At 38.7% G+C, this 27,631-nt stretch overlaps 1 protein-coding gene across 17 annotated transcripts in view; it reads left to right on the top strand.

Annotated features, from left to right (window-relative positions):
- The window catches only part of ARID1B (AT-rich interaction domain 1B), a 345,246-nt gene that overhangs the window by 34,986 nt on the left and 282,629 nt on the right, over positions 1-27,631 (top strand). For 15 of the 17 annotated variants that reach the window (XM_083433948.1, XM_083433947.1, XM_083433944.1 and 12 more), the window contains one exon: positions 4,090-4,284. In XM_083433948.1, coding sequence (XP_083290074.1) covers positions 4,090-4,284 — 195 coding nt within the window. Of the gene's footprint in view, positions 1-4,089; positions 4,285-22,102; positions 22,210-23,918; positions 24,076-27,631 lie in introns of those variants that run through there. The other 2 variants (XM_083433949.1, XM_083433950.1) reach the window with 2 other exon arrangements.

Genomic DNA, 27,631 nt, shown 5'->3' with positions numbered 1-27,631 from the left:
AAGTTGAAATTGCACATGTTAAACATGTGAAGTTGTGATCATACTGTACTGGGAGTCTGCCTTTCTGCTGTTTTTAGACAATTGATCTTCTTGCAACAGTGATTTCTACAGATGAATTTTATTGGCTCTTAAGATATTATGGGAAAATTCTATCCTTTAAAATAAAAAATTCGGAGGAGTGGAATTTATCTCATGGACAGTGTCCATGTCATTTCTGATTGCAATAAGGTTTTTGTTACCCATATTTCTTAATCATTTTTCCCAAATACCTATACAACTTTTGAATAAAATGCACAAGAATAAAATGGATTGTGAAACAAAACAGGTTTAAAAAAATCAAAGCTGTCAGTAGCATAAAATAATACAGTCTGTACAAAGCAGCAAAACAAAACAGTTTTAAGATCCAAAAAACCCTGTTGAATTAGGAATGTTTTAACAAGCCCCCTAAAACTATATGGGGATGCTGTCTGAAGCTCTACAGCTTTAGCACTACCACTGAAAAGGCAGAGTTCGGCTCAAAAAACCCCTCTTGTGAGCATGGAAGCCACAGTAAGACTCCTAGCAGCAGCAGCAGCAGCAACAACAACAACAAATAAATAAATAAACAAATGTTCATGGAAGTTGATCTCTGTAGTTTATGAATCTGAATAATGTTTTGGTCACTCCAAGATAATTAAGGGACAGTTAATTTTGATTTAATATAAACTAGGAGGGAGAGCTAAACAGAGGACCTGAAGAAGGTCAGAGAGTAGGAATAAAAAGTGAAGCCAAATATAAGTCAGTTACTACTGTCAAAAAAATAGTAATAATAATGTGAAGGGCAACAGCATTAAGCCGTGTAGCCTGCTTGTCTCAGCCTGTGGTATTGTTTTGACCATTGGGTGTGATAAATGTGTGTATTTGGGTTTAAATATTGTTTTAACCTCTGATTACACTTCCAGTGGCACCACAAAGAGTCGACTTGCATGTAGTTCATTAAAAACAGATTTATTTTTTGTTTCCGTTGTGATTTGTTTGCTTAGTACTGTAGTCACAATAGATTTATCCAACAGCATAAAAAATAGATAGCAAATGCCTGATCCTGCAACTCAAAAAGTTTAAAAGCCATCTTAGAATAAATATATTAGTGTGTAAGAAAAGAGGATGGCATTTTAAAGTCCATTGGTTTCTTTTCTAGAAGCTAGTAGTTTGGGTTGAGAAAAGGGAGCATGAAATACAGTTTTCAGTTCAATGTTTCTGGATGAGCCCGGCCTCCACTCCAATAATGGTGTTTTCTGAGGAGTCTAGAGGAAGTGTTATGGCATAGGCCTCTTGCTGCTGCTGTGACTATATATGCCATATATGCTATATATTAAAGAGCTTAATCAGTGAAGTTACAGAAATGATAAACTAGATCAGGACATTGTGAATATACTTTCTGATGGAAGTCTTAATTCATTTGAACAAATGCCCTTTTCCTAGCATATTGGTGTGTTGCTGCTGTATTTTTTATGCATTTAATTGGTGATGGACCATTTGCAAAATATTACAATAATGAATATGCATAAAATGTGTCTTGGTTTGGGTTAGTATAATCTTACATTGTGTTGCATTGCAATAACACAAATTTTAAGGGTGGAATCCTGCATCCCTGTTATATGTGTATCTGTCCAACTCTGGGACTCATAAATGTCTAAGTGGATGCAAGTTTGAAGTTTTTAAAAATGATTAATTATGTAATTTAAGTTATCCTAATATTTAAGCCATACTATTGCATTCATACACACAGTTTAAACTTTTTTATTATCTGTCTCATCTGACCCGGTACTGTGATTGAGAACTCCACATATGTGTTTATTTCAGGTGCTTCCTTATGGTATCGTGCAATAAAAAGCATATGGTTACCTCTTTTAACTGAACCTTTTTTTCTGCTTACACCAGAGATAAACTTAGTGATAAACAGTGTCAGTAGCTGATAGTTAGCTATCTATATTTTGGAGTTCTGGAGTGTGTTACAAGTAGAATAGCACACTCCTTTTAATAAACTGGTAGGAATCTTTGGCAACAGCTTGGTCAAAAGCAAAGGTTGTGTGTTGATAAGCATTTCGGAGCAACACAATATCAGTCCCTTGTCAATTCAAATCTGTGCAAATATTTAATAATAATGGGCATAATCACCATCTTACTAAATGCCTTCATATCTAGTGCTTGTAGTTAACTGATGTGTGTTAAACTTGCATTTGAGATACCTTTTCCACCTTGTGTGCGTTCCCTTAGCAGATGCCTACAAGATTGCTACCTCGATGAGCCTCATTGCCTTTTTCAAAGTAAAGATTAGAGTAAAATAACTTCCACTTTATGTCCTTGTGAACCTTTTACTCTTTAATGTTAAATATATCGGTATGCTATGTTTTGTGACTTGTTCAATCTCGAGATAATACTATGTCATGGAATGCTGGTACAAGGTATATATTTAAACTCACTTCCATGTACCTAGTGAAAGATACCTCATAAATTAATAGCACAATGTATTAGTGGTTGCTGCTGAAGAGAAAACCCTTCAGGTAGTTCTCACATGCATGGTGACAGGAAAAGGGAAAAACTCCTACTTGCATTTGTACTTTTCCTCATCCTGTTCCAGTTTTTGTACTGCTGATATCAACACTGAGTGTTTTGAATGAAACAAAAGTGAGTGGTGGACACATATTTTAACATAACATAGTCATAACATAGACAACGATACAAAGAAGATGGATAAGAATTGTAAAAGCCACTGTATTGTTTATAAGGAGACTGGAATAAATAAAATCTATGTGGTATGGGGAAGTGAAATACAAAATAAAGAAGTGGAATAAATATCCAGGTTAAGAACAGATTGAAATGGAGGTGAGACTAAGAGAAACCAAAGAGTCCATTAGAACATGCAGGGAAAAAAGATCGGGTAAATAAGAATGGAAAGGAATTACTGATAAGAACAGCATTTGGTAAATATATCAAAGAAAAATAATGTTTGAAAGAAATTAGAATTGAATATTGAAAAGTTGCTGATAAGGTTGCAAACACCAACTTTCATAAAACACAGTAAACATGGTACATGAATATTTATGTGTATTGCAAGGACTTTGCAGCTGCAACTGTTCAATTCATTTTCGCATTTAAAACTGTTCATAGGGCATAACGGTGATCCACTTGGAGTGCCATATTCAAATCTGAGCACTTTGTTACTAAAAAGATTGAATGAAAGGTACTTCAGGGAAGGCCAGCTATAGAAATTATAAAGTTGGGGTATTGGAGCAGAATCCACTAGAGTGCATGTCTACTCACTTTTAAAATTGTGTTATTCAATAATTCTCCACGCATATTGTCATGCATTAAACTACCAAATTGCTTTCAAAACTTACTATGTATTTAAGGCACTTGGGGGAGGGAGTTGGGTGCAAGAACTGTTTTTTTGTTGTGGACTGTTCAAGAAATTGAGTTCAGCATTTGAGTTTCCCTTTCAACATTTGTCAAGCCGAAACCCCAAACATCCGACAAATGGACTTTCCTGTAAAGGAATGGATGCTGTAGTTACTGCTTGTGAGATATGATTTCTTAAGAGGGTTGGTGTTATCGTGAGCAGCATCAGAAATGAAGCACTATAAATGCAGTACATCCAATGCCAAGAAAAATAAGTCCAGAGTTTATTGTTTTTTGAAATCAAGCAAAGAAATAATAATAATCAGAAGAGTCTTTTTATGTGAAGTTCTGTTTATGACTCACTTACTGACTTGGAATGCAAAATTGTTAACACTGTAAAGAGTCTGAAAGCAGGACAATTAGAACATATGGGCCGTAATCCAGTAGGGAGGAACCAAGCATGGAAATGGCTTCTTCTCATTGCCAAGTGTGCACTTGAAGAGCTTCACCATTATGTATCTGGCAAGGGAACCTTATGACTAAATTTTCTTCTGAATTGTATTTCAGAGGCTGAAATTAAGCTACCATTTCTGTGTGTGTGTCGAAAGACATTTAGCAGATTTCATTTCAGAATGAAGACATGCTGAAAATGCACAAAGGCTTCATATGATATATTTATACATTTATTTTATGTTTCCCCTCAATCAATAGGGCAACCCAATGGATCCAATGGTAATGAAAAGGCCTCAGTTGTTTGCAGTGGGCAACAGCCCTCACTCCCAGACTCAGACAAGCAGTCCATACCCAGGGCAGTCATATGGACCTCCAGGACAACAGCGCTTTCCAATGGCAATGCAATCCCGGACTCCAGGTTCCATGGGGGGAATGCAGTATCCACAGCAACAGGTTTGTGAAGAGATTTTGTTTGCACTTGTCTTCTTCAGTTCCTTTTCCTGCCCCGCAATCTTTTCAGTTTCATAATACTTAGGCTGCAACAGGCCCCCCGAGATGTTTTTTAAATGTTTTAACTGTGTTTTAGTAAATTTTAAGAAGTTTTTAGTAGCTGTGTTTTCAATGTTTTATCTTTGCTGTGTCTGCTGCTCTGAGCTTCTGCAGGAGGAAAGGCAGGGTGTAAATTGAATGAAGAAATAAATGAAAGAGTAAAAATATTCCATATGAGAGCAAGGTATTTTTTATAGGCTGGGGGATAACCGTTTTCGCTGTTTATATCTATATTTTTATCTCTGTCTTCAGTGTTGTATTTCCTTTGTTAGCATCATGGTTGATGAATTCATTAAAAAATCTTTATTTTTGGTCTGTAGGCTCTCGTTTTTGTCATTAGCAATTCTTATGATAGCTGAATATCTTTTTCTGCTATTGATAGTTTCCTGAAATAAGAACAGTATTGTTCAGAGTGAGAAATCACCCTGTTTTTGTTCAGATAATTGTTATCAATGTCATTTTTGCATACACTTTATAAGTATGCATTGTGTCACTTTCTCTCTCTCTCCCTCCCTCTCTCCCTCTCTCTTTCTCTGTGTGTGTGTGTGTTTGTATCCATCCCACTCACTAAAGTGCAAAGGTTTCCCCCCACCTGTCAGAGATCATGTAAGTTGCATGGATCTCTTCTAGTCAAGTTAGGTTTTCCTGTTGATGACAACTTCTTCTCTGTCATATCTCAGAGGGTTAATTACTTACATACTCAGCATATATTAGCAAGGATGCAGTCATTGTTTTTTGAATAGGTATAGTAGATGAAGGCTACCCAGAGACTATGCTGGCAAATCTCTGATCAGGCTTGTTATTGAAGCTTGTGCTCTGTTATAAGCACAAGGCCTTTTTTTTGATAATGAAGAGAAAACACCATTTTGTCTCTACACGTGGCTAACTAGAATTAATTTTCTTTTATTATTTGATGTTAAATATGACAAAGATGAAAATAATGACCTGCCTGGAAAGTATATTTGTTACATTGGCCTGGAATATTCAACAAGTGGCTAATTAGCTTGTAACTATACATTCACAGTTTTGCTGAGGTATTGTGTTTCATCTTCTGAAAACATGGACCACATGTGTTGCATAAATATAAGCTTATATTACCATACAGAGAAAGTTGCATGTGATTATGGAGCAAACTGAACCCTTCAGTGTGGGGTTTAGTTGGCAGGGTTGCAGTAACAGAGCCTTACTTGTTTAGAGATGAGCTGTTTAGTTAAATAGTGACATGAAATGAATTTTGGTGTAACTTAATAGAGCTATTAGAACTGACTGTGACCTGTTATTTGGAAGCAAAGAGGATAAGAGTCTTCACTCTATAATTTAATTAGAGGTGCTACATGTTTAACCATGCATACTCTTTATTTTTTAAAAGGATTTTTACTGTTTGTTATTTTAAGATTAGTGTTGCATTTTTCACTTGCGAATTGTAGGCTAATTGTAAAGTATCCATCTGAAGGCAGTGATCTGGCACAGTGATTGGCTGCTGGCCCTGTCTGTCTTTTTGCGGCATTAATATAATTGGCTAAGAAATATTATGGTTATGATTACTAAAACTCTTTGGGGAAGCAGTAAGGAGATAATTACTACATTGAATTTTTATTGAATGGACATCAACACCTAGAAATGATTTCACTTTGGACAGCCTCCAGAGCTTCATGTGTTTCGTTTGTGAACCTCTAATAATCTGAATCCAGTTCTTTTCATTTAGCATGCATATTATTGCCTTTTTGTAAAGGACTAAAATTCAAGAATATGGGTTTGTCAATTAAATTGCCAGGGTAGCAAGTTGTCTTTGAATAAAGCCAAGTGGTAAGTTGGCTCAGATTGTTATGGATTGATTCTAAAAAGCCCTCTTTGTTGAGTTCAGTATGTTTTTGTGGCTGTAGGCATTATATCAGATAAGTGGAACCATGCAACAAAATGTGATTTGTGCAGAAACTTTAAAACTCTCTCTTCTTAGCCAGGGGGCTGCCCTGCTCTTGAAAGACGGGATACCTAGGAGGAGCCATTGAAGACATACAGTACATTGGTAGCTGTCAACCTGTTCCTTCAGAGCTTTAAAATTATTATTATAATTATTATTGCTATTACCATTTATTGCATCCTTTATAAGGCTAAATATCTGGTAGATATGTAGCTAGAAATGTAAGATGTGATGAAGAAGGTATCATTTTATCAATTGTACATGTAAACTGGCTGATTTTGAGAAAGGAAATTAGGTACAGCTTTCCCTGATTCATGAGATTATTCAGTAGAATTATGTGGAATATCAGAAAAAGATCGATGCTGAGTTGAATGGAAATGGAAGCAGTGGCGGAGCTTTCATGCTCTGGCACCGGGGGCGGAGAGCAGGCACAGGTGTGGCTGGCGCATGCCACGAGGGTGTGGCGTGCATCCCGGGGGCGTGGCATGCTGACTGCAGGGGCATGGCACCCAGTGCAGTGGGGCTCCAGCCGAAATGGCACCCCACTGGGATCGTGGTGCCGGGGGCAGTGTGCTCCCCCACCCCCTTCTTCCTCCACCAGTGAATTGAAGTTATTCCACCTCACAGATCTACCATACCATGGCTTGCCAATAGCTGAAGGCACATATATACCCACTGGGCCTCCTCCCCTGCTGAAATTAGAAACTTTATATGGCAGCCAATATAACAGATTGTAGTGTGTGGTTTGGTTATACTCTATATATGGTTCCCTGGAAAAGACCCTGATGTTGGGAAAGATGGAGGGCACAAGGAGAAGGGGACAACAGAGGATGAGATGGTTGGACAGTGTTCTTGAAGCGACAAACATGAGTCTGACCAAGCTGCGGGAGGCAGTGGAAGACAGGGGTGCCTGGCATGCTCTGGTCCATGGGATCACGAAGAGTCGGACACGGCTAAGCGACTAAACAACAACAACATATATGGTTCCCACAATGATAACAACAATAATTTTATAATTTATACCCCACTTATCTGGCTGGGTTCCCCCAGCTACTCTGGGCGGCCTACAGAACATAAAAAATTGTAAAAATTAGAGATTTAAAACTTTCCGATACAGAGTTGCCTTCAGATGTCTTCTAAAAGTCAAATAGTTGTTTATTTCCTTGATGGGAGGGCGTTCCACAGGGCGGGCGCCACTACTGAGAAAGCTTGACTAGACTAGACAGGACTCTGGCACTCTCCCACCCCGGCCCTGTTCCCACGGTGGAGTCTATCTCTTTATGAATCTGGGCGACTTTATCTGCAAAAAAACTTTGCAAAATCATTGCAGGAGATATTGGGGTCCTCACCATGCCCCGATGGTGGGGGTGGTTCCATTAAATTGTGAAACACCTGAAAGAGTCTCCTGCTGCTGTTTTCTGCAGATGCAATAGAGGCGGTGAAGAAGGTCTTCTTCGCCATCATTATCGCCACTTGGTAGGCTCGACGTTCAGCTCTAACCAGTGTCTGGTCCGATTCAGAATGAGTTTTCCACCACCAGCACTCTAGCAGTTACTGTGGTTTGAAACTAAGCCCACATGTCCAAACAAGTTGATGACCCTGTACTATACTTTGCTCTAAGAAGGAAAATGTTGATATTTCATAACATGTTCTTCAAACAGATTTGCCCATACGTGTATTTTACAAATGAAATTCTGGGTCTTTTTAATTTTGGGTATGTATGGAAGGAACCCAGAAATATTTTTATAAAAGTGTACTTGGAAAACAACATTCTAGCCATTTTGTAAGAATACCAAAGGCCTGCACGTCTACATGATAGAATCTGCAAGGACAAAAAGAGGGGAGGTCCAATGCTCCACTGCAAAGCGGAACTGTGTACCGCCTAAAGGCAGAAATTCTAATTGAAAATTCTGAATGTTTAAAGTGGATGATCTAACAAGATGTCGGACCCTTCAGCCACTCCCCTCTGATATGCTTTTCACCACAGATGTGTTTCAGTTTCTGAAACAAGAAGTAAGCCCTTTCAAAGGAAACACAACCAGGAGTGAGGCAACTGAAGGGCAAACACTGTGTGAAGAGGGAAATAAGACTACTTCTTCTCGTCTTTAAAACACTAATCCCTTTCCTACTTTACCACTGTGCAGTACAATGTGTTTTCTAAGAAGTGCCATGGTCACATCTAGATAATGTCTAAAGCAGCTAGCTCTTCAAGGTACAGGAGCCCTGCCCTAGTGTAGTCACCCTAATCCTAGGTGACTACATTTCCCCAGAAATACAAAGGAATAATACTAAATATAAATTAATAGGACAACTGTTCAGAATCAGTGAAGGATCTGAATGTATATTGATACAGTCAGAAGTAATGAATATTCAACAGCTCTGAAAATCAGGCCAAATATATTTATAGGCTTCAGTACATTGCACAGTTATGCTGCTGGCCTTGAAACCAATAGAATTTGAAATTTCACCCATGGAAGTATTGTTAAATATATATATATATTTTAAAAAACATGTTCAACTTCTTATTTATACTACAGTGCTTTTCTTTATTAAAGGAAGTTCATTAGAACCTGTCTGCACAGTAATTGTGCAGTGTCTTTGAGCAGGGTCTGAAGGTGTCAGTCAGATTCATCAGGATGAAAGGCCTCCTTTCCTAAACTCCATTCAACAGAATAAAATTATTTGTCAGTCATATCAGCTCAGCTGGATCCTGTGAAAGTGGGTAAAGATGCACACTTTTCTCAAAAGATCAGCAGTCCCTGTTACCTGAAATGTGTTCGAAAGAAAGTGCATCTTCAATTAGTTATATTGTTGAGTAAAATATATAACACATTGGCACGCATCAGCCCTTGTGTAGTTGACAAGAGCAACATCCTATTGTGTAAATATATAATTGCGTCGCATATCCCTGTGTTTGCATGTAATGCTAAACCATGGTGTAACCCTATGTACACAAGTTAGAATGAGTTTAAAACAGGCTTCCTCAAACTCGGCCCTCCAGATGTTTTGAGACTACAATTCCCATCATCCCTGACCTCTGGTCCTGCTAGCTAGGGATCATGGGCGTTGTAGGCCAAAAACATCTGGAGGGCTGAGTTTGAGGAAGCCTGGTTTAAACCCTCAAATTTGTGTGCACCCTTCTGCTCCACCTTTTAGCCAGTGAAGATGTTCTCCAGCATTTAGTTTCACTTTCACCACATCTCAGTTTGTCATTGTTTACAAACCAGCGATTGTGGGTTATCATAAACTTTGGTCAGTAAAACAAAAATAAGCTAACTTCAAACCATAGGTTATTAAGATGGTTTGTTAAACTAAGCATAGTTTTTGATAAATCATGATCACTGGTATATATGCAAGGACAAGATGAGATTCTGTAAAACTAAATGCTGGCTAGCTGCTCCTCCTGGCTGGGGGGGGGGGGGGGAGAGGAGAGGAGAGGTGGGAGTGCATGAGCCCAAGTCTTCATCCATACTAAATGACATTGTTTCAGAATAGCTGTATGAGTATGCAAATTAGCCACCCATTTCCCATGTGTGCATGTTTTTAAATTTTAAATAGACACATGCTCAGGTCAAATGCCAATGGTTGTGGAAATGAAATGAGGGGAGATTCACATCTCCTGCAGACAATTCTTATCAGAAGTGACCATCTAACAGTAAACGAAGGGACAAGATCAAAAGGTCCTTTTATTAGCATAGTTATTGATCGCAGTTTTAGGCAGTGAAAAACATTGATGTTGCACTGCACAGTGCAAGTATTTTCTTAAGGCAGATACGGGCACAGAGGAAGCAACTTATGGGGGACTGGCAATGCCAAGCACAGTGTTTTCATGTTAACAGAGCCAGAGTCTTACCTTTTCCCTTGTAACCCCAAAACGGGACTGTTTACCTTAAAAAAAACCCAAAACACCAAATGCTAGGATTAATGCCCCAAAGGGATCTTCGGCTCCCTATAGCCATCCTAGGATGCTGCAAGTTTTCTTGGAACAGCATGCCCCTTGCAAACACTTCTGCATGCTAGGGTTAAGAAATCTTAAACCACTGTACGGTGTCCAGTGTCCAGTGAATGAGGTGACAGAGGCCCCATGGGAATACCAATGTAATTATCACAAGTTTTTTAAACATATAAAATGCTATCTTGGGGATTGGATGGGGAATCTTTGCTTTTAACACTTTTTACACTTTTGCTGATTGCCCCATAACGCTATGAAGTTGCCCTATGTCTTGTATAGAAGTCAGCATTCACATAGCCTTGCACATTTTTATGTATAAGTAAGATTATTTTAAGTAGGGGGTATGCTTGTATGCTGTACTGCTGGGAAATGTTCAGTCTTTTCCCCCTTTCTGTCTGATGCTAAGCCTCATTGACTAAATTGAAAAAGACTTCTCATAGCAGGATAAGACTTTATGTTGTATTGTCTCCTTTAGAATTATCCCTTCCATTAAGTATAATTCACTCTATAGAGGGAGGTGAGCATAGATTATGGATAATCACAGAATCAAATTTGACACAAGAAAGAAACTTTATGGTAGCTTAGCTCTACATCTTAACAGTGGTCATCCGACAATGTTTACTGAAGAAAATCCCTAAAGTAGCACAATTGCATTATTATGGAAAATAGAAACATTATAATGATTTCTATCTTTACAATGATGTCGGAAATTGTAGGCTAAACAGAAAATGCTTGCTGCATTGGGAGAGCAAAGCTTATTCAGCTGGATGACACAATACCTTCTGGAAAAGGCATTGAGACCAAAGTTTGCCTCTGTGTCTTCAGACGTATGCATTCAATAATGCATTAGCTGTTGTGTTAAATATCTATATTTCAAAGGCACCAGGCTTGCTTATATTTAAAGGCCCATGTTCAGTTGTAAAAGAAGAGCCATACAGTGTGGGCTGGCAACTGGGGCACCATATAACCACTTCTGGAGCTATGGTGGATGTCAGGTTTTAAATTAAGACTCCATTCAGATTTGGGGTTTATTGTGTTAGTTTACTTGGAAATAATGTTAGTGCTTCTGTCCCAATTTCTAACATTCCTTTTACACTGCACTATCTGTTGTGTTACAGAACTGTGGCTTTTAAAAATCAATAAACCACCATGTCACAACTAAATTTTAAACGGTGGGAAAGAACCATACACCAGGATACCACCTCAGATTTTGTCATGTGAAATTACAATGCAAAACTGATTTTCTGAGTTAACAAGGTTGCAAAAGGAATCCCCCCCCGCCCCCCAGGAAAACAACACTGTCATGAGCACCAAGCTTCCACTAGATTTCCAGAAGTAGCTTTTACACTGTGTGGAAGGTTACATAAAATGAGGAAATTATCAGGTGTGGAAACACCAGGAAAATAGAAGAAAGGCCACATTCAGACACCACTAAGATCCTCCTGTCCCCCTGGTGCTCACCATAAATGAGGAGGGTGTAGGAATACAGGGAAGAAAGAAAGCAGCAGGTGAAGTGGATGTGGCGGTGGTGCGTTTTCTCATTGCATTTTAAAGTGGTTTGCGCATAATGCTGTAAGTGGCACTTTTGGTTGTTATGCTGTTCTGATTTGCATCTGTAGACTTGGTTCAGATATAACATTAATGCACAATTTAGTGCTACATTCATGGGCAGCAGCTCCCTCTCCTCTCTCACAAGCTACCCCTGCCCTCTCCTTCTAGGGCAACCTTGGCCAACCTGGTGCCCTCTAGATATTTTGGACTGCAGCTCTTCAGCAGCCCCAGCTAGCAGGGGACTAAACTGATGAAGGCTGCTCTGGGGTGTTGCTGTGAGAAGACAGAAGGCTCTTCTTTTGGTGAAAACTATTGGAGTTTGTCATTATGCTGAACTAGGCTAACTCTGATTAGTTTCAATGATTAGTTTAAAGTCCCAGGGACTCCAGGCTTTCAATATTATTTCAGAGGTTTTTATATCCTCTTCTCCCCCCCCCCCCCACCTTTTTGTTTTGTTTTGGCAACATTACTCTACTTACTGATTTAAGGATTAAATCATAAATAGGTGTCAGACATGCTATTAAATATTTTGCAAGCTCAAACATATCATAATCCACATTAGAAAACAAATTTCACTCTTCAATTTGAAGCAGTGTGCTCTAGGGAAAATAAGTGAGATCTGTTTGTGATATGTGAAAAGAGCAAATTGTATCCCTTTTTCACTTATTTTATACATTTCACAGATCAGGCTTGCCAGCATCCACATAAAATAAGATAAAATGAAAAAAGAAAGGAAAACACCAAACATACCATACACAACATATTTGTTTTCAGAAGTTTGTCATATTGAACCTTTTGAAAATTCATATCCAAATTACATTTCAACTTACATCGTTTTCATGTTATATCTGCTGCTGGTGTGCATGGAAACAACATTTAATTAAAAATTGTAATTAAAAAGTACAAGGTATAAATATTGTTAGACTTATTTGAATCAAGTGGATTCCAAATACTTAGCTACCAGTGTTACAGTTCCAGGTGCTAATCTTTCACAATGAAATTTTCTTTTTATAGTTTCTAAATACTCAAGTTAGGATGCAATCCCAAACTGATATTGGACTCTTCCCCTGCCTGTTAGTTCTCTTGTTGAAATACACATTTTTCCACCTTGTTTCCCCCCAGTTGGGCTCCAACATCAAAAGTTGGCCCATTTAAAGAAAAAAACAAAAACCTTCCCAGCGGGATGGGTGGGTGTGGAGGATAGTGGGTGGTGTAAAAAGTGTAGTTTTGTTCTTACACTGCTGTAGCAAGGATGACACAGTTTTTTTTGGTATCTGGTGCATCGGTTCCCCAATATCTTTGACTTCAGAATCAGCATTAAATGTTTAGATGTTCATATAAACACACAAACTTGGGTTTTCAACTTTGTTTGTATGTTAGATACAAGGTTTTGCTCGATTTTGTTTTGTCCATACATCTTTCATGCAAAATAAAATATTTTTGTTCCTGTCAAATTGTGATTGTGTGGGCCTGGAATTTCCCCCAGATGGCTTTCTGGTGCTGGTTTTAACCTTTAAAGCCCTATACAGCCTAGGACCCTCGTACCTACGGGACCGCCTCTCCTGGTATGCCCCACAGAGGAACCTACGGTCTGCAAATAAAAACATCCTGAAGGTCCCAGGCCTCAGAGAGGTTAGGCTGGCCTCAACTAGAGACAGGGCTTTCTCGGCTGCGGCTCCAATCTGGTGGAACGCTGTGTCACAAGAGACTAGGGCCCTGCGGGACCTGACATCTTTCCGCAGAGCCTGCAAGACAGAGTTGTTCCACCAGGCCTTTGGTCAGGGCGCAGCCTGACTCCCTCCTCTGGCAACCTGCACAGAATTTTGCTTAACAGTTGCCATTAATTTGATTTTAATTAATTTTTATAATGAAATGTTTTTAGAATGTTGGATTATTTGATTGTTTTATTATTTGATTGTTGTTAGCCGCCCTGAGCCCGGCTTTGGCTGGGGAGGGCGGGATATAAATAAAATTTTTTATTATTATTATTATTATTATTATTTCTGAAATGGTGTTAAGGAGACCCTTTACCGTTTATATGTTGTACCCCCTTTCCTTTTAACCTCAACATTTACCTTTATCTTACCTTTATCTTAATTGTGTGGTCTAGATTTGAAATACAGTCGTACCTCCATTTATATATATATATAAACTTCGACAGCAAACTCGAAAGTATTTTACATGCGCAGAAGTGGTCTGCGCATGCGCAGAAGGAGTCCTTAGGTTGCAGAAACCTCGGGATCCAACCAGACCTCCGGAACAGATCCCGTCTGCAACCGGAGGTACCGCTGTAATTTGTTCCAGGTTCTTTCCTAAAAGATAAAAATCTAAGAAGCCAGGGCTGCATAAATACAGCACCAGCTGTGGTTAAATAGCAGTACTGCATCTGCAGCAGCCCTTAACAGAAGACAGAAAAGTTTTGTTTAAAATAAAACCTTTCCAAAGGAGAAAAGCAACATTATGGGTTTAATGTATACTTTCAGGGAACAGCACACGATGTGGTATCAACTTTGCAGGTTTCACTTCCATCCGTACAGAGCAGAGCTAGAATCCAAAATGCAAGGGCCAGAGGAACTTTGCCCAAGCGGTATTGGTGTTAGTGATACAGTTTTATGTAAGATATGATGGTTCGTTTTTTGCTTGCTGATAAAAATGCAGGGGAGCATTTTCCTTTGACACAGGGTTTGCTGAAACATCACTGCTGTCTTTTTGTAATACTCCTGTGGATGTTTTTGCACAAAGTAGTATGTGTCAGAGCTTGAAATATTCTTGCGCAGTTTCCTTTGAACAGGTAGTACAGGACAAGTTCTAGCACATAGTTCCTTGGCATGCGGCCGCCTACCACTGGGAAAGAATGCCTTTGCTTACACATAATTTGATCGGCTAAAAGTTTGCCAGTCATTTTGCAGTTTATGTACTGGGCTTCCATTTTGAATCATGGCTTTGTTCTTAAAACAAAACAAGGAGGAAATATGGAGGCTGATAGAACAATTTGTGATTAGCTGCGGATATTTTTTACAGTGAATTTGAATTAAATGTACACATTTTTATTACTGCATTGTTTTGAACTGCTGTGTGTTCAGTGCAATCTCTGACCTGGTTGTGAGCAAAATATGAAAAATGTAGAGTTAGTTAGAATCTAATACTAGTGTAAATGGCTGAGGTCTAGAATCCATAAAAGAATTAAGTTTTTACCTTCCAACTCCTGCCTCCATAATATAATATAATATACATAATGTAATATACGTTTTAACATACTCGAACGACCATATAGAAGGGTATAGTCTTCTTATTCCTTACATTGACCCAGAATTGTGCTGCACTGTCACTCAGAAAATAGATATGACCTGGATACTCTAAACTGGCTGTGCTCAGATTACATTTTCTCCCTGGAGCTGTGCCTGGGAAGGAAAAAGATATGGAAAATGCCTTGTGCCAGACTCTTCCTTCCCTACCTTTCATCTCACCCTCATTGCAAGGAAAAGTGAACAGGTGAGATGGTGGGGATAGAGATGTACAGCTCTGCCATACAGTGGTACCTCGCGTTAAGTACTTAATTCATTCCGGAGGTCTGTTCTTGACCTGAAACTGTTCTTAACTTGAAGCACCACTTTAGCTAATGAAGCCTCCCGCTGCCGCTGCGCCGCCGGAGCACGATTTCTGTTCTCATCCTGAAGCAAAGTTCTTAACCTGAGGTACTATTTCTGGGATAGCAGAGTCTGTAACCTGAAGCATATGTAACCTGAAGCATATGTAACCCGAGGTACCACTGTACTAGGTTAAAATTTGCTTCCTCAACTCTCTTGTAGAGGTAAATATTGTATGAGTAAATGAGGTTTTACGCAAGCTTCTAGTTTACTAGTTATACTTTTTACTTTTCTGAAATCTATGCTGATGACAACACTATTTAGTTTATGCAGTGCTCCATGAATTGTAGTTTTCCATATAACTGCCAAATTGTAAGAGTTTTGAAGTAATACATGTGTGATGGGTGTTAATGTTCACATGAATGATACTATACATGAGGATATGCATTATTTTTAGACTAACCATTTGAGTTCATACACAGAAAAAAGTGAACTAGTAAAGTTTTATGGACTAGTAACTTTTGCAGATTAATTTTCTGGGTAGTTGGAAAGGGTGCGTTCTGTAGTGCAATTGTATTATTTTTTTCAGTATAAAGACCACAAGTTAATATTTCTATAACTGGCAGTTTGACCTCAATAGGCTGGACTCCTTTTAAAATTCCAGAACAAACAGAATATCAGAACATCGGCTGGGATGAATGCAACATATCAAGCTACCTTTGAAGCTGATGGGACTTTTAAAAATAGTTTGTTATATGGTACATTCTCTACTGTTTAATTGGAAAGAACATTAAACAAGCTAAGCATGCCCAAATTCTTGGATGCTCCAAATTCCCTTTTTGAAACCCAGCCATAGTGACTGCTTCCTCATCACACAACAGGGAGTGTTTACGATGATCCAAGCTGTAAGAAAATTTACAATACCGATAACACAGCTAGAATGATGAATGGAATACTGTCAGTAATGTAGAAAATTTCAAGGGAAAGGCAGTATAAAGTGGACAGGAGTGAAGGAGGCTTTGGGGAAATGGACTTATTACATTTGTGCATTCCTGCCTATGTGTTTGAAATGCTGGCAGGGGATCAAAGGGAAAGGGAGCTTTAGAATATGGTTCAGCCTAGAACCCCTGTGCCTTTTTAATCTGTCTCTACACTTCACTGCGTGTCCACAATCTGTTGTAACTAAATATCACTCTAGTGTTAAAGTCATCAATTTGTTATCATACCCTACTCTGTACTGAAACAATAATTTTTCAGTAATCAGCAACCCCCCTGAAGATTCTCAGGGGAAGTGTGTAAAACAGAAGGAAATAAATATTGGATGTAATCCAGTGTAAAGTACTTAAGGCCTTGTTGGCATTGTATTCTTTGAATTTCCTGATTTAACTTGACCGATTTTTCCTGGTTTAAATCAATCCAAAAAAGGAAAGATCAGCTGAGAATTTCTTGGAATGAAAATGCTACCAAAGTTTTTGTTGGTGTACCAGTCAACATTACAGACACACTGAAGTGTCTGTTGCTGCAAATATTGCCAAATAATTGGATTTGATAACCCGCCTTGAAGTATGACTGACAGAACCTAAAAATTGACATACAGTACTAAGATGCCTAATACTAGTCTAGAGATGCCTTATGCTAGCCTAGTCTGCACATCACAGCAAAAGCATCATGAATGGTTTACTCTAACTGCAGAGATGGCTCCCATTTTTCTCCAGGCTTCACATTACCCCCCTAACAGGAGCAATAGTTCCCAGTCCCTGGTTTAGCATTACATCTGATCTGGGGTTTGTCGTTTTCTCGATCCAAACAAACCACGATCCCTGGCTGGGATGTAATGCTGAGCTGGGAATAATAGTTCATTGCTTCCAGTTGTACTGGCAGATGAGCAAAGCAGGATCCACCTGCACATTCATGATGGACCGCTAACTATGATGTGTGAACACAGCCATTGTGTCATACCATTGGCTATTGTAGCCCAGTCCTTCTGTTCTCACTGGTAGTGGCTCTCATGTCTTGATTAAATATGTGTTTCAGTCATACTACTAGAGACCCTTTTAAATGGAGATAGCAGAGATTGAATTGGAGTTCACGATAGCACGTGTTGTACCACTGAGCTATGTACTGCTGCCTGCCCAATGATTTGGTTTCATTTTCTACTACCAGGTTGTGAAGCCTTCAGTCACAGTGACCAATCCAGTCCCCTCATAGCTTCACAAGTAGTAAATGAAGTCTGCGTGAGAATTCCTGATTTATTTCTGGGTCTGCCAGTGATAACATTGGTGCAGCTGTGTTACCTCAGACTGACCTAGAAATAACCCATCTTAGTTGGAGTTCATTCAAGTAAGTGGAGATGACCTGCAAGGGAGCATTGTTTACATGCCCCTTCCTCCAATAATTATGTCAAGTCACAACTCGAGTCATCTGGTCCCTGGATCATGATGGAATGATCCTTGTCTAGGGTACTCATAGACTGAGAATATTTTCACCTCTTGAAGATATATTGAGGAAGATATGCTTCAGAGGTCCAGACTATGGGGAGCCCGGAAAAAGTAATAATTACATTTTGGTCTTTTTTATTTTAGTTTTTTGTTTTTAATTGGATTATGATGTGGACATGTTGATTGGCTGTTTTTATTGGAAAATCAATAAAAATGATTTTTTTAAAAAAAAAGATATATTGAGAAAGCAAGTTTTAAATGATGTTTATTTTTGTCATTTACACCAAATTGTCTTTTATGAAAGGAAAGATTTGTGCTTATTAAAGTTAGGTAACTAGTAGCGTTAATGGGGGGAAACCCTATAGCAAAAAAAAAAAAAAAGCTTCAGTAGTGATGTTACAGAACTGGGTTGTTATTTGATGGCAATAAAAAACCCTAGAGATATATTGTATGAATTGGTTAGCATTCAGAGTGTAGGATCAGTAGTTTAACCATGAGAAAATCCTTATCACACAATTTTGGGGGAGAATACAGATATTGTTCATAGAATCATAGAGTTGGAAGGGACCATAAGTGGTCATCTGGTTCAACCCTCTGCAATGCAACTCTTTTGCCATGGTCCTGCCATGGTTCAAATCCATGGTCCTGAGATTAAGAGTCTGTCTCATGCTCTACCAGTTGAGCTACATGGGAGATCTGTTTTTGACATAATTCTGCTGTACAGTAAAGGCAGCAGCAGAGCATCATGATTTTAACATCCAAATATTTACATGTAATTTAAACTTTTCATGTAATCACTCTCCCTCTCCTCTTCAGAATTTTTAAGAAAAGAATTCTGATTGTTCTTTAACTGAGAACTATGGGCTGGTATTTGAGTGCACACTCTTGACAATCAACCAATCAATAATTTTTCAACCCCTAAGGAAACAAGGGAATTGACTCATGCTTGCAAAATTGATAATTTAGGGGGTGGGTTATAGGAGAAACACTAACCTTTCAAAAACTGGCCATGTCCTTAGCATATTCATTTGGATATGTCCCATTTTCAGTGGAGCTTAATTTTAAGAAAACGTGTTTAGGTTCATAAACTTAAGGGCAGAATCCAGTGTTAACTGGACAGTTTCATTTCTTTGTTTACACATATATCCTGGCTTTTCTGCCTGCTAACAATAAATTCTTTTAAAAGTTTTTTGGTTAGCAGTGTACTTTCCAAGAGTGACCACAAAGAAACCTATTAAAGCTAAATCATGCTGTAGATTTAATTATAACAATTACTTGGTTCCATTAATAGCCAGTGACTTGTATTGTGTGTTCTTAATGCCCAGGAGCCATGTTGTACTATACCTGAATTATTATAAGAACTTAGGGAAAGCCCTGTTGGATCCAGACAAAGACCCATCTAATCCAGCCTTCATTTACCACAGTAACCAACCAGATGCCTATGGGAAGCCTGCAAGCAGGACCTGAGTATAACAGCACTCTCCCCACTAGTGATTCCTAGCAACTGGTATTCAGAGCCCTTGAGATACAACATGGCCATCGTGACTAGGAGCCATTAATTATTTTAGAGAATACGTAGTTAAGATATTCACTACTTTCTTCAGGCAGTGAACAGGCAGTTACAATCTCAGCAGCATTATATATTTTAAAAGTTAGGACGACATTTTCCTTTCAAGATCCTAAAACCTATTTAGTGAACATTTATGTTCCACTTTATGTTCATGATTCCCTTAAAATGCTGTTAAAGCAAAGCCCAAAGTGAACAAAACCACCTGAAATGTTCACAGCTCCAAAGGTTGATTTTGCATGGGATTGGAAGTTGTCTGATCCACAATCAAGATATATGGATTCAATTTCCTGCAATACTGATTAGAAAAAACAACAACATATGGTTCTGGTTACAAATCTTTAAAATGAGTGAAAATATATTAGGATCTTGGTATATGATACAGGATCCACAAATTTTGCTAAGCCTTGGTAACCAGCGAATATTTGTAATTGCCATGATCCTGACCTCCCCCTTCCCAAGTTCAGGTAGGGGCCAGGTCTTGTACTTAATGTCGCACTCAACTCTTGCAGCATCCTCAAAATGCTTTGTGAGATCCCATGCCCTAAGCTCGAGAGGATGGCACACTCATATCTATCATTTGGTACCACAAAAGTGCTTGGAACACCTCTGAAGCAAGCTCTGGAAGGATCACCTGTCCTTACCTCAGAAGGGCCTGGTCACGCTGTATTGTGGTTTCTTTTGGTGGCATTCAGAACATCTCTGAAGAGTGTTGCAACTGCAGGAATGATTCATCACCGGTTCTACCACCGGTAAATTGCCACACATAAATCTCTCTTGAGATTTTGTTCCTTGGCTATTACCTAAGTCAGGACATGCTTCTGAAACGTAGATACCGAATGTCTTCTCTCTGAACCAAGGCAAATGTAAGCTGCAGCTGTTTTATTTTGTGGCTTTTGAAATTTTAGCTAAAATGGTCTAATATCCAAAATTTAAAGCTGGTCATTTGCTTTATTTTTGAAATTTGAAGACCTCTGTATGTGAACTAATTGAGTTAGACTGTCTTTGGAAAGAAGTTGTTTTAGTTCATAGTGCATCTACGAGACAGCAAAAGGCACCACTCTGTTGAAAATGTGTGTGTGTGTGTGTAGAGAATAGGGCTATTAATGACTATTAGTCATGATGGCTATGTACCGCACCCAGTATCAGAGGCAGCATGCCTCTAAATACTAGTTGCAGAGGAACACGAGTAGAGAGAATTCTGTTGCCCTCATGTTCTGCTTGCCGGCTTCCCAGAGACATCTGATTGGCCACTGTGGGAACAGGATGACAGAGTAGGTGAGTGTTTGATCTGATCCAGCAAGCAGCTTCATATGTTCTTACGAGAGCTGACCTTGAAGAAGGGTTTCATACTTGAAATGCATTGAGCTCACCATAGTTAACTCCTTTCTTATCACCTACTGAGGTTTCTTTCTGTCCCATTCCCCCCCCCCCCCGAGAAATTCTGATCCTACCATTTTCCCCTTCATGGTTCAGAGTATAAAATCCAGTGAATATGTATAACTATAAAAAGATACAGCATATTTGTGTGCATGGTTTAAAATATATTTTTTTTAGGCAGATGTGCGTGCATATCTCAAGATTTTGGGAATCAGTTGCAAAATGTGAGGTGTTTATATTTTAGGGCAGGGAGTAGTGGAGATGGAGTTACTCTTTGAATCATCTCATTAATGATGTTGGAAGACAGATCTTCTTTATTCACATTAATGGTCTATTTTGGAGTTGATTGGAATAAACTGACAAAAGATGGTGTTTGGAAATGAAACATGACAGAAAGCAGTTAGTGTAAACTGCCCAATAATTTTTCACAGGCAGGAAAAAGGCAGTCATTAGAAAGTAGGATTTATGCCAATAAAAAGATAGTAAGATAAATTGATGGTCTGACTATAGTTCTGAGCTGGAAAAATGAGTTTTCCTGCTCAGTGCTCAGTGCCTCTTCTGTTTTCTTTATCCTGATATTGGTGCTGTTAATTTTATTAATAGAAGAGGTATGAATTAGTAGCATGGAAAGAATAAGCAGTATACTTTTGGATGCTAGCATTTCTGATTTTTTTCCAAAAGCTGTCCTCTTTCCTATACATTCTGAAATTGAGAAGGGTGAAATCTTCTTGATTGCCAGATTCCCAAGTGCAAAAGGATTTCAGTTAGCAGTATCTGTTTCCTGGCCGAAGTGTCTATTTTTCTCTTGGTTACATAGGAAGTAGGGAACTATTGTTTAGTGTGCCAGGCTAGCTTCTAGTCTTGTGGCACCTAACAAGTGTGGGTTTTAATCCAAGCTCATGCTTCTACGTTTGAAATAGGTATTAGTAATTCTTGATGACTCACTGACTGCATTAGCTCAGTGTGTTGTAATGATTAAAAATTGGAGATTGAAATAAAAAGCAAGCATCATAATGCCAGTTCCCTCCCCCTTTTAAACACTATAGTACACCCACATTTAGCATCTTTTGTATTGTTCTAGTTGCACCATCTCAAAAAGGATGTCATAAACATGGAGAAGGTATAGAAAAGAGCAGCTAAAATTATTCAGAAGATGCAAGTATCTTCTTCTTTATTAAGAAGTGGTAAACATGACGGGACTACTTTAGTTTAGAGGAAAACTCCCAGCAGGGGTGTGATATAGGCTTAGCATCATTTAGTGTCACTTTAGTATCACACACGATGTTGTGTGACATCACACACGATGTTGTGTGACATCACACACAATGTTACCACTCATTATTGAGGGGGCACAGCTCTCTCCTTAAGAACTTCGAAGGGCCCCCAAGTACATTGGCCTCCCCTAGCTGGTGTGCCTGCCACTGTGATAGCAGGTAAGAAATTTGGCAGATGAGTGCAGCAGTAGTAATTAGGCAGGACACTAGAGGGACTGGCCAGCCTAAGAGCAACTATAGAACCACACGGACAGGGCCAATGTCTGGATGTTGTCCTGGCAAAGACCCACGTCTGACCTGGAAGCACTTTTAGTCAGGTCAGACAGAACAAATGAAAAAGACATCTCTCTTAATAACTTATATGAAATGTGATTGAGTTGTGATTTCACAACGTATTTCCATTTTTAAAATACATTTTCATGTTTATGAATAGGAAGTCCAAGGACAGTTATGAGTAATGTGTACTAACACCTGACCAATGAACTAGCATTATACAGCTAGACAAAATCTGCTCTAAAAACTGTCATTGAGTATTACCTTGAGGTTGTCCTTGAAAAGTATTGCAGTATTTTTTGATCTCAGCATGCCATTAGTTTTCTGCCCCTTTTTTAAAGCTGTGCTTTAAAACATTTTTTAAAAGGTGTGTTAACTGTACATGTGTTTAGTTTAAATGCGATATTTTTCATTGCTGCCTATGTTCAGTTAAACAGAAAATTCCTTTTTCTAGTCCTTTAACAGCCATTGCAGATAACCAATCTGAATATAATTCTAGTTTATTAGGGGGGGGGTTTAAGTCATACAGCAGTGAAGTGTTTGAGGCTATGCACTAAAACTTGGAAGCTGTTGTTTTGGATGCTTCTTTTAACATAGTATTATTACCAGAAAAGCTTTTGTCATATACAATACTAGAAAGTATTGCATAAAGCTTCTTCAAATTGTTAATATTCCCCCCCTGCCCTGCTGCGGTTTCAGTGCATTACATGAAATAGTGATGAAATCATGACTCACTGACATGCAATCTTTCTGTTTGGAAAAGACAGATGGAGGCAGCAAATGTTTTAAAATCTAATGTTAAAAAGTGGTGTATTTTTATGAATCTTTTGTTTTTGTATTTCTTTTCAAGTATTTGCTAAGTGAAGGAGGGAAAGCACACACTGTTGATTGGCTGCAGTTACAATATGTTTCTTACTTATGAACTGAGCTATTATATCACGTTTTTCTAGAGGGATATATACAGTATATATATATCCATCCATCAACTCTTGTCAGTCAGCAGCTGAAAGTGATATCCCGAAGACTACATTATAAAAACCTGTTGCACCTTTTCTAAAAGCCTTAATTGTGATAAACTTTAGTATGAGTGCAGCGGAGGTAATGATAATTCATGCTTTGCAAGGGAAGTGTGATGGTTCTTTCAATTGTTCAGCCATGATTAAACAATTGGGAACGCTTGCTCCAAGTATTGGGAATTAGGCTATGCAAGGAAAGGGGAACCATTAACATAGCTGTAAAATGCTCAGCAAAGTAAGAAAGGGGGGGGGGATTATACATTGAGAACTCTACCTTAGATCTCAGTGCCTTATATTTAGTAATGTTAAAGATTTGGGTTCGCCTTGTAATGGTATAATAGCAATTTGTGGTACAAGGAAATTAGTGGAATTTGATAATTGTTTTTTAAAAGCTCAATCTGAAGGTATATCCAGCCATTCATTATGATAATTAGAACCCATTGAAATAGGCATTTATGTAGAGTACTTGCCTTAAAAATCCCAGCCCTGCGGTAATAATCAGTGACTGTCATCTAACCAAGTGTTCCTGAAACAGGTGAATAGACCATCATTAACTTTCTCTACATTCTGCATTTTCAGCGTCTGTCCTCCATTCTGGTAACTGAAACTTCCCTTCTTCTGCGTAAATGGCTCATACTGAACTACCGTCATAGAGAACTTTCTTACTGACTAAATGAAATGCAGTTGGACTAGACTTGACAAAAAAGAAGCAGTAACTTCCTCATGACTGTGTGAGGTGTGTTCACAATGGCTATTCTCATTAGGCTGTATCCGGAAAAGCCATCCTATTTGAGCAATGGAAATGCCCCTTCCTTTCATTTTCCCATGCACCCCCAGAACAGATTTGGGGGCATGTGGTGGGAGGAGAGGGGGGATAAGTTCTGTTACTTAACTGGAAGTCCCTGCACAAATGGGATGGCTTAGTTTGATGTGACTCGACATATATAACCTTGCCGCCATCTTGTAATTCTCAGGGGAAACTTTGTTTGCTTACTGAAGCTGGAATCAAAGATGTATCAATGAGGGTTCCCTCTTAGATCAGAGCCAGCCTTTTGGCTTAGACTGGAATGAAGGGTCTCACAGCTCCATGCTGGTGGAAGGAATAACCACCCACGCAGCAACAAACCAAATGGTCAAATAAATATAGTGGTAAGCAGGCCTCTTGTTCAGCAGGCATGACCAGGCTGGGATTCTCCTCCCATTAAAAATATATATAGTCGGGTTGGTCAGCCATGCATGTATATGGTTACAGATGCACACTTTATTATTTTTACATTAAACATTTATTATCCTTTTTTTTTTTAAACAAAGAGGTGCTTGTTTCCAGGGAAAGCAAATTTCATTTTATTCCTGCAGTCATGCTGGTACTATGAATCATGTGAATTTAAAATGCAAAATACATAGGCTCAGAGTATTTATTATTTTGTTATCAATCTGTTTTTTGTTTGTTTGCCCTTTTTGAAATATATTCCAGTTGTAACACATGGAATGACCAGCGAGTGTGTTTGCAGGAGGAGGAAGATAAATGTTATCTGTGTGCTTCACAATGGAAGCAATACACATGGGAGTCTGATTGGGACTCCTGTGAGACCATCAAGCCAGTGGTCAACAGTTACCTAGCTGCATCGCTGGTCAGGGTCATAAGGAGTTATTCTGTCTTTGTCATCGCAACAATCTTGTGAAGTAGGCTGAGAGAGAGTACCCAGCCCATGGCCCTCTCGTGAGCTTCACCATCACGAGTCTGTAAATCCCAGTCACAAGGGGCAACTGTCCTTCCGCTAACTGCCCCTGTCCCTGATTTGCAATGCAACAACCCGTCCCCAGACTTGCCTACAACTTACAGATAACTGTGTGTGCTTTCACTATGTCAGCTCAACTCCTCTCTTCTCTGAAGCCTCTACACTCAACTGCAGAGAACTATTTGATCAAGGGAAGTATAGCATCTGCCTTTATGCTGGCCTTTTGCAGAACACAGGAGCAGGACAGTCTCCTGCTCTCCCCCCGAAGCTTAGTGCGACATTGGCAGCCAGCTCATCCAACCACCAAATTATTTGCAGGCGCAAATTGCTGGTGGGGAAGGGTTGGTGGTGACCATGAATAATGGGTTGCTGTTTGGCCAAGCCAGACTTTGTGGGTACCTGTTGATGACAGTGTGAAGATCTCCCAGGTGCAAGTCCACCAGCCCATCTGCTATAAAATACTTGCTCAGTGGACCACATTGATTTATTTGTTTCTTTAACAAAATTTCATGACATATACCACTTGCTTTTAAGAAAACCTCTGCAGTTTACAAAAATAGCATGATCTTAGCAGCTTTTTAAAAAAAATAATTTCTGGTTGTGTTTATATGAAATTAGTAAAGATAACTTTTACTCTTTTTTTATTTTTAGCCTGATCCTTTTAGCATGCTTTAGGCGGCATAGTTAATTTTTATTAAGTGATAATAAATCTGCAGTTAATGATCTTGCAAAACATCTACTTTAGTATTATTTTTAGACATTCAGGAGCAAGTTAACCTCAATATTTATTTGTTTCTTTGCTTGTTACGAATTAAAATAATATTTAGTGACATTTCAGTAGGTTAAGAAGGTAATGCCATTACTATAAGCAAATGTGCTGAGTACATAAATGGCTAGACGATTGCTTAGGAAGCAAACAGTTATACTATGGTTAAACTATTTGTCCATCTAGCCGCATATTGTCTACTCTGACCAGCAATGACTCTTTAGGGCAAAAGTGAGAGAACCTAAATCTTTCTGGGTGCCTTCCCAAGGAGACTCCCCTAATTTTTCTATATTATGACATTGGTGCAGCTAGGTAACTTCAGATAGATTTCTGGGGAGGGGTGCCATTTAGTTAGCCATGCATGCAACTTCTATTATGAAACATGTAATTAATATTTAGTTTCTCCCTCCCTCCTGCTATTGTACGCTTTACAACTTTGCCTGCACTCCTGATATCTTAGAGCAAAAAAGTCAAATAAAAAAGTCAAATAAAAATAATAATTGTCAACCCTGATTTAAATAAGGCACGCTCTGAAAATGTGTAGTTCCACATTTTAAATTTAATTAAATCACATCACTCCCATGACTACAGGAATAAAGTGAGGTTTGCTTCTGCTGCACTGGTGGTAAACCCATTAACTCGGGGAAAAGTACCATGTTGTTGCGGGAAACGGTAGTAAATTTTGGAAGCGAAAACTTGGCTGGTCCTAGGCTGTAAAATGTTTTCCAGAATAAGAAGAAAGAATGCTGTGGTCATCAGCATTAGCCTTGTAGAGCCCGGTGTTAGGCTTGTTCGCCACTGCCCTATCATCTGCTGCTCTCTGGGTGATCATTTCAAGGGCCCTAGACTTGAGCCATGAGGTCCATGCCTAGCAGCACCACTGCATTCTGGTGAAACCTATCAAGAGTTACACCCGCCCACCCCAGGATTTCAGTGGGTCTGTGGTGCATTAAACAGCACTAGATTGTGGGCTATATGTTTTGCTTCCCTATTGTCTTTTCTCCCAGTAGGAAATTCAAGCTAAATGTGATAAGAGAATTTGTATTAAAATTGTACAGCAAGGAACGCATCTTTTTCTTAACATGTCTTTCTTTACTATTTTAATACAGTGAAAAAGAAAAAGGAAATATTGGGACAAGAAGCAAAACAAAATGGCATTGTATAGTACAGCCAACAACATGTGTCTGCAGAGACATCTAGAGTAGGGAAACTGTGTGTAGTATAATAATAATAATAATAATAATAATAATAATAATAATAATTTGTATCCCACCCTCAGAGCGGCTAACAACAGGTAAAAATAGCACAGTGTACATAAAACCGCACAATTAATTAAAATACATTCTAGAATCAATTCAGAATCAAATTAATGGCAACCATCGGGTTAGAGTTCTGTGAAGATTCCAGAAGGAGAGAGGGCAGGCCCTACAAGAAGAAATAGAAGAATATATTTCTTAAAAGTCAACTGAACAGACTATCCTTGATGCATTTGTTATTCTGAAAGTATTATTGCTGCTTGCAGCAGAAAAATTTGGTAACAAAATTCCATCAGGAGTACACTGGAAGTGTGTTGAATGCATAACCTTTGTGCTCTAGAAATGTTCGCTTTTATTAGATGTTTGTTTATGTAAGATTCGGTACAGTTAGTCAGTGCATCCCAGGTTACCTATTTGAATATATTCAAGTGAAAAATCTGACAGTGCATGAGCAAGTATGCTAGGCAGTTATATAGAGCACTGCTTTGCTTTTTATGCTGCCCTTGCCTTCACAATACATTCTAACTGCTA

Source organism: Podarcis tiliguerta (assembly GCF_965153285.1).
Source record: "Podarcis tiliguerta genome assembly, chromosome: 3".
Taxonomy (NCBI): domain Eukaryota; kingdom Metazoa; phylum Chordata; class Lepidosauria; order Squamata; family Lacertidae; genus Podarcis; species Podarcis tiliguerta.
Note: the sequence above shows the minus strand (reverse complement) of the source record. Positions and strands in the feature narration are given on the sequence as shown.